The 13641-nt window shown below is 44.0% G+C and overlaps 1 protein-coding gene across 1 annotated transcript in view; it reads right to left on the bottom strand.

Moving 5' to 3' along the window:
- Window positions 1-11100: 11100 nt before the first annotated feature.
- The window catches only part of PLCG2 (phospholipase C gamma 2), a 139637-nt gene continuing 137096 nt past the window's right edge, over window positions 11101-13641 (bottom strand). The window contains exons 32-33 of the mRNA XM_028095500.2: window positions 12114-12298; window positions 11101-11421 (exon numbers count right to left, since the gene is read on the bottom strand). Of these exons, the coding sequence (XP_027951301.1) occupies window positions 11379-11421; window positions 12114-12298 (228 nt within the window). The 3' untranslated portion in view covers window positions 11101-11378. The remainder of the gene's footprint in view (window positions 11422-12113; window positions 12299-13641) is intronic.

The following is a 13641-nucleotide window of genomic DNA, read 5'->3' as shown; positions in this document are numbered from 1 at the left end:
TTTCTCAAAACACTCAAAAGCCATCTGCACCCATGAGCACAGGTAATTGTCCCTGGAATTGGCCATCCCTGCATTGGTGGTAGAGTCAACAGTAGCTTCAAAAGATGTGTTGTCCTTCGCAATATTATGGTGGCTACTCCAGTGATTTCACCATCTCAAACTTGGGAAGCGATCCACAAGGCCTGCTCAGGCCGGCACTATAGGGACAGAAGTGTTCAGAACAGGGGGTGGCTGCCCCCGGCCCCACCCCGGGCTGCTCTAGAAGCCCGAAGCTCCGCAGGTGCGGGAAGAGTTTGCCTTCTAGGTGCTCATCAGAACTTCACTCCCGGCTGTGGTTGCACTCTGTCTACCTCTCCCACCTCCCTGTGGAAGTCACCTGCATGACTCCTAGCGGGAGGCCTAGGAGCTGGGAGGTCTAAGGCCCGGATTGCCTTTCTGCACCCCATGCTGGGTACACATTGGGCCGTAACCAGGCTCCAAGGGAGAAGCTGCAGCAGGTCAGCTTGCCTTTGTTTTATAGGACCAGTGACATCAACGTGTGATACCATGGGGGCATGGAATGGGTCGTCTTTATGACCATCAAATGAAGTAGATCTACCCAAGTCTTTTTAGGAGCTGCCTAGTATTCCATGGTGTACATACACCATTGTTGATATAACCATTGCCTTAGTGGTGCTTATTCAGTTTTCTACTTGGCCACTGCTCAAACCGCACCGCTGTGAATGCCCTTCTGTACCTCTCCAAATGAGTCGTGATGATAGACACCCAGAAGCAGAACTGATTCTACCGTGCCAGACATGCATTTAGCTGCTCCTTTAAAAACTTAGCTCAGAGTAGCTTAAACAAACAGGGGTTGGTTGTTCTTATGCTGCAAAGGAGTCCAGAAGTCAGCAGGTGTAGGATGGTGACCTCAGGGACCAGGCCCTATCTTTCCACAGTTAGGCCTGCATTCTAATGTCCTTGCTGAGAAGGTGGCTGCATTTCTACCTGTCATTATAGGGCAAGAAGGAGAGAAACCATAAGGTCAAAGGGAATTCCAGTCTCTGCTCCTTTTAAAAAGCCTTCTGGAAAACCTACTCTGGTTTCTTCTTGCACCTGCTGGCCAGAACAGAGACCCCATAGCTACGCCTAGACCAACACCGGAAGGGGGGTGGGGGGTGGGATGGCCACCTTGTTCGCTTATTTGGTAACGTGGCCATACAAATCTACCCTCCCACCAGAGTTCCTAGCTCCCCAAGACCATTGTCTGGATTTTCTCATTTAATTTTTTGCCAATCTGATGAGTAGAAAATGGGTTTATTATTTTTTTTATTTTTTATTTTTACCCTTCTGTGATTACTACTAAAGATAGCATCTTGTTGGGTACTTGTTAGAGGTTTGGGTTTTCCAGGTGAATTACAAGGTCCTAGTTTTCCGGACTTCTCTGTCAGGTTGCTCATTTTTGTCCGGATTTCTAGGATGTATTCTAGATGATGCATTTTACCAGATGAGACAGAGATGGGTTCTCGAACCTTTGCCCTTTAATTTGTTCCATTTGTCTTTTTAGTTACACAGGACTTTTAATTTAGATGCTAATCTATCTTCTTGGTTGTTTTTTTCTTTTAATATTCGTGAAAGTCTTTCCCATTCCAAAGGAAAAAAATATTTCTTTGAATAATTTTAAAGTTCTAGTTTTTACCCTACTACCTTTATCTGATATTTAGTTTTATGAATGATGTGAAGTAAATGTGTAACTTGGGGTTTACTAAATGACCAGTCATCTCCACGGAATTGGATTAGTCATCCTACTAACATTCTATCCTTCCTCTACCCCTCGCTCCCCTCATTTCCCCCTCCCCCTGTGTCCCTGTTTCTCTCTCAACGTTTTCTCAAGTTGATTGGTTTATACCTTTCACTGTGGAGATAACATAGTTTCGATTATTATGGATTTATAAGGTCTTTTGCATTTGCTAGGACATATGTCCCCCTTCTGGTTTCTTTTCAAAATTGCCAGGTTATTTCTATACATTATTCATGTGACTTTTGAAATCAGCTTATAAAATTCGATGAAAATCCTCCCTTCAGCTCTGTCTCCTGCCCACAGACCCGGGCACTCCATGTGGGGCCACCTGCAGCCCTCTCCTGACCCGGGTTGTCCCCACTGACCGCCTCCTCCCTGGGTCCTCAGAGGGCAGCACACATACTTTCCATTAGGTCTTGAGAACTGCAGTGGACAGTTGTAAATAAATGCTTTGTGGCTTTTATTGTGAACCCTTAAAAAAAACCCGAGTACAAGTGGACCCCTGTGGGTACACCCCACCCCCATGGCTTGGTCAATATTTGTAAATGTGCTTAAACAAAAGCAGTACCCTTTGGGTGCAGAGTTGCGGTGTGTTTGTAGGAGCATATGTGTGCACTTGATCAGACTTGTGACTTGTATTACTCAGATTCTCTTTGTCCTTATTTTGTTACCCTAACTCTTAGTCCCTAACTACAGTTGTGAACTTGTTTCTCTCCCCCAACCTGCTTTTACCTGAGAAGCCTCACATACTGTGAGAAGCATCAAGGTTTGTGTCTACTGCAGTTTGTTGGGGCAGTGTTCTTGTTATCAGTGTAAAATGTTACTGTGGGGGGGGGTACCTGCCTTGCTTTGCAATTTATTTGATATTAACAAGCTATTCCCTCTGTGCTTTTATTAAAATTTGCCAGGTAAATCTTTTTTATATAGTTTCCTTTTTTTTTTTTGAAAGTAAAATTGAAAAAAAGAATAATATATATTGATGCAAAATGAACCTTTTTAAAAAATTTTTTTAAAGATTTATTTATTTTAGAGAGTGTGCATGTGGGGTGGGGGAGGATGAGAGGGGGAGAGAGAGAATCCCAAGCGGACTCTGTGCTTGATGCCCACGACCCCGAGATCACAACCTGAGCCAAAACCAAGAGTGGGAGGCTCAACTGACTGAACCACCCAGACTCCGCTTTAAAATTTTTAAAGAGCAGGGAAGAGTTTTATTTGAAGTCAAGTTAAGACAGCTGCCCAGGATAGACAATCCTCAAAAAGAAGAGAGTGCTCCAGGGAAGGAATTTTCTTTCAGTGGAGGGTTATAGATGTTTTTTGTTTTTGTTTGTTTGTTTTGTTTTTTGAAGATTTTATTTGTTTATTTGACGGAGTACACAAGCAGGGGGAGCAGCAGAGGGAGAAGCAAACTCCCTGATGAGCCGGGAGCCTGATGTGGGGCTTGATCCCAGGACCCTGGGATCTTGACCAGAGCCGAAGGCAGATACTTAACCAACTGAGCCACCCAGATGCCCCCTTGTTTTATTTTACACAAAGAGTTACAAATCATCATGAGGAAGGACATTCCAGAAAGTTACAGATTTTATCTTGTTTTCAGGAGCCAGGGAAGGGTGTGTGCATGGGTGTGTGATCTTTACATTTGGAATGTTCCTTTTGGGTTATTATTTTTTAACAAAGCCAACGTACAGCATGCACTCCGGGCAGAAATACAGCCCGTGCTTTGAGGTTTGGCTGAGTCCTTTTGACCCAACTAACTGTTAAAGTATAGCTTCCTGAGCCCACAGGCTGGTCCCACAAACCTTAAAAGTTGGAAGTTTCCTTTCTCATATAATGGCATCTTCTCACTACCCAGAAATATTAGCTGCTAACATTTTGGACTATTTCTTTTAGTATTCATCTCCCGTGGTCTCTCTCCCTCCCTCCTTCTGATTCCTCTCCTCCCCCCTCCCCAGGCTTACTCCCTCATTGATTTTTCATTACTTCTATTCTAAGTGTTCACGCATGGACTGGAAAGATGGGATATGCCTGTATCCAGTTGTGGTAGAGCAAGCCCTCTTGCATGTTTGTGCCAAGCAGAGCAACCCTTCCGGTGTTTGAAAGAGAAAAATCTATGATGGAGCTAAACTTGCCCTGTCACCTCACCTATGCCTTCCCACTGACTCCATCTTTGACTTTTAGAGGCTCCTTTCAGTCCATTTTGACGCTTTTACCTGTCCATCCATATGTCTGCTAACAAGCAGTGTAGAATGCAGTTTGCGTGCAGTTTTTAAAAAGTGTGTAACATATGGTACCGCTGGGTATGCATTGCCCTGCATTTTGCGTTCCTCCAACAACAGTGGGTAAAGGTGTCCGTGTTACCCATATGTGCTGTGCTGCGTTCTGTTTCCCCTTTTTATCCTATCTCCTCTTACGGATAGCCTACATTTTCCTGTATATTCTTCTACTAATTTAGATTATTCCATTTTTTCCTTTGCTACATTTGTGTGTTTCTAGCCTCTTTCACTCAGCTTGTAGTTGAGGTCTGTCCATGTTGTTACATGTTGTCATAGCTCAGTCGTTTGTCATCATTGTCTATGCTTCGTTGTGAAAACACATACATACAGTCGACCAGTTCTGCAGTAGATGGACAGTAGCACTCTTCTGTTTTTGACTATTGTGAATAACTGTACTGTGGACACTCTGGTACATGCCTTTTGGTGTGTATATGCATGCATTTCTATTAGGCATATATTTAGGAGTGGAATTGCTGGGCCGTAGGGTATGCACATGGTTTAACTTAGTAGAGAATGTCAGATATCTTTATAATGTAATTTTGTAGCAATTGACACAAAAAGTAGTGTGCCGATCCCTCTACCTTCTTGCCAAGTTGCTAATGTTATTAGGCTTTTAAATTTTTGCCACTCTAATAATTGTGTAGTGGCATTTTATTGTGGCTTTAATTTACATTTTCTCTTAAGAATAATGAGTGCACATCTTTTCATATACTTATCAGCCATTTGGATATAGTCTTGTAAGTTGCTTATTCATGGAACTTGCCCTTTTTCTAATGAATTGTCTTTTTCTTACTGATTTGTTGGAGGGATAGAGTCCTATTTTGACTGAGGTTCTCTGTCAGATGTTATTGCTAGTACCTTCTCCCACCCTGCAGCTTGCCTTTTTGTTCTTCTAATTGCATCTCTTGATAAACACCAGTTGTGAACTTGAGTCTAATTTAGCAGTCTTCCTTGAGGGTTGGTGCCTTTGCTTTTTGTCAAAGCAGCTTTTCTCTATTCCAAGGTTGTGAATACCTTCTAGAAATGTTAACCATTTTATCTTTTACATTTTGATCTACAATCTTAACTGGACTTGATTTTTGTGTGTGGTGTAAGGTAGGGGGTCAGATTTCATGTCCGCTGGTGATGCTGAAATAAATTCGCTTAATAGATATAAAACTTGGCAAAACTGGTTGATAGCCACAGACAGTGAACATTTGAATCTCTACTGGACATAGTTTGCATGTCTATGGACAAGAATCATCTGAGTTACAATAACAAGTGTAGAATCAGATGATCTGGACATCTGATAGCCTGTATTATGTATTGTTCTTTGAATTACTCTCTGAACCAGTGTAACATTTTATTGGTTCCCTTGTTAATGAGTTAAATTTTTTGACCTGTCATTTTTTTTTTTAAAGATTTTATTTATTTGAGAGAGAGAATGAGAGAGAGAGAGAGAGAGCGCGCACATGAAGGGGGGGAGGGTCAGAGGGAGAAGCAGACTCCCTGCTGAGCAGGGAGCCTGATGCGGGACTCGATCCCGGGACTCTAGGATCATGACCTGAGCCAAAGGCAGTCGCTTAACCAACTGAGCCACCCAGGCACCCAACCTGTCTTCATTTTATATCTTTATGAGAGTTCTAACTTTATCCATTAAAAAAGATAGCTTAGTAGTTCTAATTCCTTCTTTGCCTTTGCTTTTTGCTACTCGTTCATCTTCTAAATGCAGGGGGCTTGTCATAGGCTTTTCTTAAGTTTTTGGAAGATGGTGACTAATCCAATCAGTGGCTGAGGGTCAGGGGTGGGACAATCCTAGGATACACAACATGGTTTCCCATGTACCAGGCACTTTTGGCAAGAAAATACGATGACTGATGATTCTAGCATGCCCTATCACTTAGTTGAGAAATACAAGTGCTTATAATAACCTCATTGCCCCTCTAGCACCAAATACTCTTCCAAAGACTGACAGACTGCTGAGTGGTCATGTATTAATTGTATAAACTTGGGTTTCTACACTGAGTGACTTTTTCCTGAAAGGAAGATAGATCAGTAACCTAGAAGAAAAGTGTAATAGGATAGAAAAACACTATTTTATTATTGTTTTAGAGGGCGTGCCTGAGCTGGGGGGTGGGCTGGGGGGTGCAGAGCAGAGGGGGAGAGAGAATCTTAAGCAGGCTGCACACCCAGCACAGAGCCCGACACGGAGTTTGATCTCACGACCCTGAGATCATGACCTGAGTCGAAATCAAGAGTTGCTCACTTAACTGACTGAGCCCCCCAGGCGCCCCAAAAACACATGTTATTATTATTATTTTTAAAGATTTTATTTGACAGAGACAGCAAGAGAGGGAACACAAGCAGGGGAAGTGGGAGAAGGAGAAGCAATCCTCCCGCTGAGCCGGGAGCCTGATGCAGGGCTCAATCCCAGGACCCTGGGATCATGACCTGAGCCCAAGGCCGACTCTTAATGACTGAGTCATCCAGGTTCCCCAAAAAACACATTTTAAGAAAAGAATTGTAACTGTACCTATCTCAAGGCTGAAGTATTTATTGTTTTACATGGGAGCAAAAAAGTGATTCATATTTAAAACACACACACACACACACACCCCAATTGTGGGCAGATTGCTGTATTCATTTAGACCAAATCTTTATTTTTTAAAAATGTGATACAGCCATTTAATTTTCACATTAGCAGTAGCCAGTATTTTTGTGATGCATTCACATGACTTTCTGTGTACACACAAGCACACAGTTTATATAAAAAATAAATTAGGCTTTAATAATGAAACACAAGTTTACAAATGCAGCTTTTTAAAGCCTATTGAAAAGTAAGAAATGAGGAAATTTCTGAAAGACAGGGTCATTGTAGAATCTGGTTCTTCAGGAAGAAAAATTTTCAGAAAGGACAGAACCAAGAGAAATCACTGAGTGTTTTTCAAATGCCAATTTTGTCATTCTGCATATTTCTTAACCTATTTATTAACTTTCCATTGGTCAGAGTATGGCTTTTTAGGGTTGTCTCCAAAAAGCAGTCACCCAAGTTGAAAGTTGAAAGTTAACTTCATTTTTTTTTTTTTTTTAAGTATGCTTCATGCCCAGCTTGGGGCTTGAACTAACTACCCTGAGATCAAGACCTAAACTGAGATCGTGAGTTGGACGCTTAACCAACTAAGCCACCCTGGTGCCCTGAAAATTAGTTTTATCCATTTTAAATTTGTTAAAAGGATTGGGGCCCCTTTTAGCTGTCCTTCTTGGTTTCAAGTGCAACTCATCATTTAGTGGCCCCAGATCAGCTGTCTTAAAATTTAACACTCAGAGACCTCTTCAGTGAATTTTGAAAATCTGAGTATCCACCTGAACATTTCTAAATGGATGTCTAAAATTTTCCATCGTAAATCATTGCAAAGGATCCAAGTTGTCAGCATGTTGTAGATACTGCATCTTTAAATAAAATGCTTACATTCCTCTTTAAGTTTAGCCTAGAGGTTCTAAATACAAGAGCTGAGAGACACTATCACCCTTGTAAAAAATTACATGAATAAGGCAATTTTTGATGGTAGGAAATAGCACACTTTTTCCTTTTACTCCTTGAATGTGTATTTTTATTCTACTACTTCCCTTCAAAATTTAAGCCTATTGATTTTTGGCTTTTATATTGTTTCTTTGCATATTTGTAACACAGTTCTATATTCTATAAATCATAAGGCTCTATGTATTTGAAACTTTCTTCTAGATTAAACTTGATCAATAAAACTAATATAGTACAAATTTTAATAATTAAACATAGTAAAATTTCATTGGCAATGTGTCAGTGTGTTGAAGGAAGCTTCTCCCCCTTTATTTCATCTCTCTGTAGATGAAGGTTACCTTTGTTAGAACGGTCACAGTATCAATTCTTTTCTCCCTTGGCAATTTTATGTATGGAAGTGTTGCTGATCTTTGTTCGAGGAGGTAAGGAGACGGGAACAGAAGGCGCTTTTGTGATAGCGTGATAGCTGAATTCTTCCAAGGCCTTCAGAACTACATGCTAAAATACTGAGAAATCTTGGGTGTTCCTTCAACTTCATTGAAATCAAAAGAATTGAGAGCCACCGGAATGGCAGAAGGATTTGTACCTGATTGTTAAGAGGCTTTCACTTTCCAAGCACTCATATTTTAAATGTTATACCTTGAGTCATGCTCCATAATTTAAGACTGACTCTGGGGAAAGAGCATTTTCATTTTAAGGGGAGAAAAAGGCATTTTCTGAGGCAGATGAGTCTTAAGAAAGAGTAAAATAGGAAGGTAAGGATCTGAAAATTGACCCCCTAAAACTATTTGAGCCCTGTGTATTCCTTAGAAAGCTGTGGTAGATAGGTGGGGGTAAGGCTGCCCCATTTTATGACCATTGGCATTAGTGGCTTAAGTTCAGATTTTATTTAACTAAGTCACAAAGTATATCAATTATTAGATTCTGTTGCCTGGCTGCCTTTTTAATTTTTTAGTAATCTCTACACCCAACATGGAGCTTGAAGCTCATGACCCCGAGATCAAGAGTTGCTTGCTCTTCCAACTGAGGCAGTCATGCACCCCTGTGGCTGTCTTCTTCATAGAGCAGCCGGCCCTCAATTGTGCTGCCTTGCACACTAGTCCCATGAGATAGACATCCCTTGGTGAAAGGATTGAGAAATCTAATTTGGGAAATGTGATATTCCACACCTCTCTTGACTGTGCACTTTAGGACAGCCACGTTTCGCAGCAGAGAAATTATTTAACTTTGTACAACCTGAATTTCCCACACTCTAATGATCTAACCAGCCCCACCCCTTTATTTTTTCCACGTCATAAAACCTATTCTAAATGCTCCACCTAGAGAAACGGATAACGAAAACAGTGTAACACGTACACAGTCGTGGTTTGGATCTGCTATGCTGCTGGTGTCTCTCAAGATGCTCCTCTGTTCTGCTTGGGCCTGAATTGTGCTTATTCCACGATGGTTAAGCCACAATCTCAGCTGAATATCTTATGTTTAGGTTCTGCGGCATCCGGGCAGACTCTGGGAAGGGTAGTGGTATCACCGGTGCCCCTCATGTTCCCTCTCTGTGTCTTTCCTGAGAGAATCCTGGCCCCACCTTCTCTCAGTTAAATTCAGGTTTTCCCCTATTAAGGGGAGAATGGATGAGCAAAAGCCAATACTCCCTAATGGTGGATTCAAGTCACTGTAGCACCTAGGAGGAGACAGTCTTAGGGAAAGAGTTCTTCCCAGCACCATTTATGCTCTAACCCCCACTACCCCCAGTGTCTGCTTTTTCTCAGCATAGGTGTGGCTGGGTATGGATTTTACATGGTAACAGCTGGAAAGATGCTTCGTTTTTGCCTTCTATGCCACCCCATCTTAATTTCTTTGACACACTAGCAGAAAATCCATTTTAAGCAGAAAGGGGATCCAGGCTTTAGCTCTTTGACTTTAAAATGGAGTGAAGTGGGAAGGTTTAGGTCTCTTACTCCCTGCTGAGCTGAAAACGGGGGACGACAGCAGCCCCTGAGCTCTGTGGTGTAGAGGTAATGATGGAGGCAAAAGAAGTCTGGAGGTAGGGCTGGGGGTGCAGTGATTAGGCTTCAGTGGCCACCTGGCCAATGGTGAACAGGACACTGGCTCTAGAGTCTGCAAATTCCTTTGCTGTAGCACTCAGCTCAGTGTCTTTGCTTCTCACTTCTATTCAAAGTTGCTTTGAACATTTGCCACCATCAGGAATATTCGCTCAGTTGCTACTGCCAAATAAAATAGCAACTCCAGTTCGATAAATAAGTAATGTCACAAGGTAACAGCTCCACCGAGTCAGACTGCTGTTACCTATACTTCGGGCTTCAGGTAAGGTAAAATGCACTTCTTTCAGGAGCATGTGGATAATGTTCCAGAAGAACAGCGAGCACGACCTTTTTTTAACCCCTATTTTTTTTTTTTTTTTTTTTACATCGTACCCCTGACCATGGGCACAGTGCTTGGTATTTTGAGGTGCTTAAAAACATTTTTTGGAATGCAGGCATAAGGCCTTTTGATCACACACAGCCTGGCTGGTTTTAATGGACTTCCCAGCAATAACGCAGACTTGCTAAGTCCAGGGTAACTAGGTGGGGGCTGAAGGGGTTGCTAGGATCCAGTTCCAAGCAGTCAACCCACCAGGCTTCTTGCTAGTTGGTCATCCTGATACAATGTGTTTTCTCACAATTACCTCCCCTCCCCCACCAAGTCAATTCTCCATTCCCTCTGGGCAAGTTGTGACTTTACAGAGCCCTGCCCTCCACCCCCACACTATCCTTGTCTTTGAGAAACCTTATTAAACCCTCACCCTGTACCCATCACTCGGTCGTATCCGCATCGAGCTGGAGAGGAATACCCTCTGTCCTAGGTGGGTCAGCCCCTTCCGGGATGGCTGCAGATGGGGTTTTTTTGTGCTAAGGCTTAGCTTGGTGGTCCAGAAAAATGGGATGACCCGGAGGGCTAACTGTCGTCACTTTTTCAAATCAGTAGACGACCTCTTGTCTGTGGAGAGCTGTGGACTCGGGGCCTCTCCACGGGCTCGCAGCCAGCTCCTGAGTGAGCAGAGCCAGGGGTTAAGAGGCTGGCTGAGCCTTCAGTGAGTTTCTGGTCTCTCTGACAGACTTTCTAATTCAAAGGGGTCCCCACCCCCCCCCATAACTGCGGTCACAGAGCAAGCCTCCACCATGGACTGAAGCTGTCCTCCTGAAGATTCAATCCCCCTTTGAGGGGGGAATCCACCCCCCCTTTGAGGTGCGGTCAGCCAGCGGGAGCATGCTTGGAGCTGAGCCCGCTGACCCGGGCCAGGGGAGGCCGGCAGGGACGGCAGCCGGGGGCAGGGCTCCTCCGGGGGCCCTGGTGAAAGCCGGTGGCCTTAACTGAGGAATCGTTTGCCTTTTAGTTAACCTCCTTTGCAGAATCTAATGAATCCGTTCCTTACATATTGGCCGCCTCCCCCCGTGGAAGTCAACTACCTGGGTCTCTAGAGGTGGAAAAGGGATGCTGGTCATTGTATGGGTCGTGCACGGGAGGGGGGACTGAGCGGGATTTTCACGGCTTTTATTCAAGGGGGTTTGGAACATGAGAGGCCAAAAACGAGGAACACAGTTTCCACGATCCTCTATAGAAAATATAAGTTAAGAAATTGTCCGAGATGAAAAAATGAGCAGGAAATAACCTCAACTCCTGCCAATGGGATCTCCAGAAATGTCCTCTTGGGGGCCAGGCTGGAGGAGAGGATGACCCCACAGATGAGCATATTCCCAGGGCCTGAAGAGAGGACAAATGCACACGTGACCCCCTCAGTCATGTACCCCGTCTCCTAGGAGTAAAACCTGCTGTTGCTGACTCTCTTCTCTCTCAACCTGCAATAAAACAGATTTCAGCATCAGGCATTAGGCTCAGACCCGGGCCGTGTGCCCAACAGCTGCAGGACCTCTGTGGCTGGCTGGAAGAGGGCTGACGGTGAGGGAGGTGGGCTCCTGGCAAGACACGTAGCCTCTCTGAATCTCCGTGTCCTCACTGGGCATTGCACTGGGCTCCCTGCTACCCTGTAGGCTATGGTTCGGACGAAATGAGCATGTGGGTAGAGTCTACACTGTTTCCCGCTGAGTCTGTTTGGGCGGTTCAGGCTAGTTCTGTTGAGCAGGGCTGTCTGGCACACTGCAGGGCCCTGGGCGGACCTGGCTGCCCACCCCCCTCCCCACATTACTTCCGTAGCACAACCAGAAGCCTCCCTTGGGGGCCAGGGGGTGGGTTCTGCCCCAATCCAGAACCACTGGACCGCAGGAACGTGACAAGGCTCTTTGGAAGGTAGAGGTCACAGTTTAGTTTCACTTTTACATCAAAGTGTCCTCCTAGTGGTGACAGTTCGGCTTAGGGAAGGTGCCGATACTTAAGAAAAATTACTCTAAGTTTATTTATAGAGCAAAGAGCCTTAGCATTGAGGGATCAGTCAAGGAATTTCTAAAGATGGGGGCCAGGCTTCAAGTGCCCCACATCACTGCTTGGAGGAGCAAGACCTGGGCATCTGCAGTTGGGGGAGGGGCCAGCCTACCTCCGGTTGCACTTCTCCTGGTACAGCTGGAGCTGGTTCTCATTGACGTTGAACTCTTTAATGAGGGCGTCCCGGTTGGCATTGCGCAAGTTCTGGTGTGTGTCGTACAGAAAGAGCTGATTGTTCAGTTCTTCCTGCCGCCTTCTGAGCTGGCGGCAGGAGGAGTAAAGTTCCTCTTCGCTTTCCTGGAGGGGAGAGAACAGCCACATGGGGACCGTGTGGGGCTCTGTATCTTCACAGAGTGAGTGAGCGGAGCAGGGGGCAGAAGTTTCAAAACTGGGATTATCCCCCCCCAAAAAAAGGCAGGGCCCATTTTAACCGAAGATAAAACTCACAAATATTTATTCCATTGGAAGCAAGCAGTTTGAAAAACCCCTGTCCCCCCAATAAAGGGTGGCTTTTTTGTGAAACACTGCAATAACCGCATTGCCCACTGATCCTAGGGCCTAAATCTGGGTTTTCATTCTCTGTCCCCTTCTGGTCCTTACCCGAATGCAAAGGGTCTAAGTAGCTTTGTGCTTAAAGTAGGACACAACAGGGAAGGGGGAGAGCAGCCTAATAGGACAGAAAGGGAAGCAGGGGCCGGCCGATCTTTGACGACCTTAAACGCAAGATCGCACATTACAACATGGATGAGCCTTGCAAACATTATTTAAGTTAAAGAACCAGTTCCAAAAGACCACACACGTTGATTGCATTTCTATGAAATGTCCAGAACAGGTAAATTTGTACAGACAGAAAAGTAGTGGTTGCCTGGGCTGGGGGTAGACATAGCTAAAGAGCAAGTGTTTGTTTTTGGGGTGATGAAAATGTTCTAAAATTGATCATGGTGATGGATGCACAACTCTGAATATACTAAAAACCACCGAATAGCACATCTTAAATGGGTGATTTATATGGTGTATGAATTATATCGCAAAGCTGTTACACCATCCCTCCCAAACCAAACTAACATAGGTTATGCCCCCCAGAGGTGGTATGCAACTGTGTTCTGGCTAGTAATGATGTCTTACTCCCCCTGCCCACCACCTGTGAGCACAAACCAAGCCAGGCCAATTCCATGGGAGTTTGGTTGGTGCTCTTATTAGGGAAAAAAAAAAAAAAAAGTTTCTTTTCTTGGAGATCAGTTGAAAGAGCAGTGAATGTTTCTAGTTGATAGTGGTCCCTTTGCTATCATGTAGAGAAAGTTGGGAATGAAGTTAAGAGAGAGGGAAATAGAGCCACTGGAATGAGCACCTGGATCCAGCCATGACTGAAGCAAGCTCTACCATTAAACACTGCAGTTGTCCTACCCAAAATATTCCCTCCATTATGTTAAGAAAAAAAAAATTATCACAGTAAGGAGTTGAGATTTCAGCATGGGAGAAAGAGGATGTTTTACTCTACTGATTTTTTATAATTTAAATTTTTAATTGAAGTATAGTTGACCTACAATATTGGTTTCAGTTGTACAACATAGTGATTTGGCAATTACAGACGTTATGAAAGCTAACCACCATAAGTGTTGTTACCATCTGTCACCATACGA

Source organism: Eumetopias jubatus, unplaced genomic scaffold (assembly GCF_037043125.1).
Source record: "Eumetopias jubatus isolate StellerSeaLion01/CBP00866 unplaced genomic scaffold, mEumJub1_p1.0 scaffold_10, whole genome shotgun sequence".
In the NCBI taxonomy this organism is placed as follows: domain Eukaryota; kingdom Metazoa; phylum Chordata; class Mammalia; order Carnivora; family Otariidae; genus Eumetopias; species Eumetopias jubatus.
This window is presented reverse-complemented; position numbering and strand designations above follow the sequence as displayed.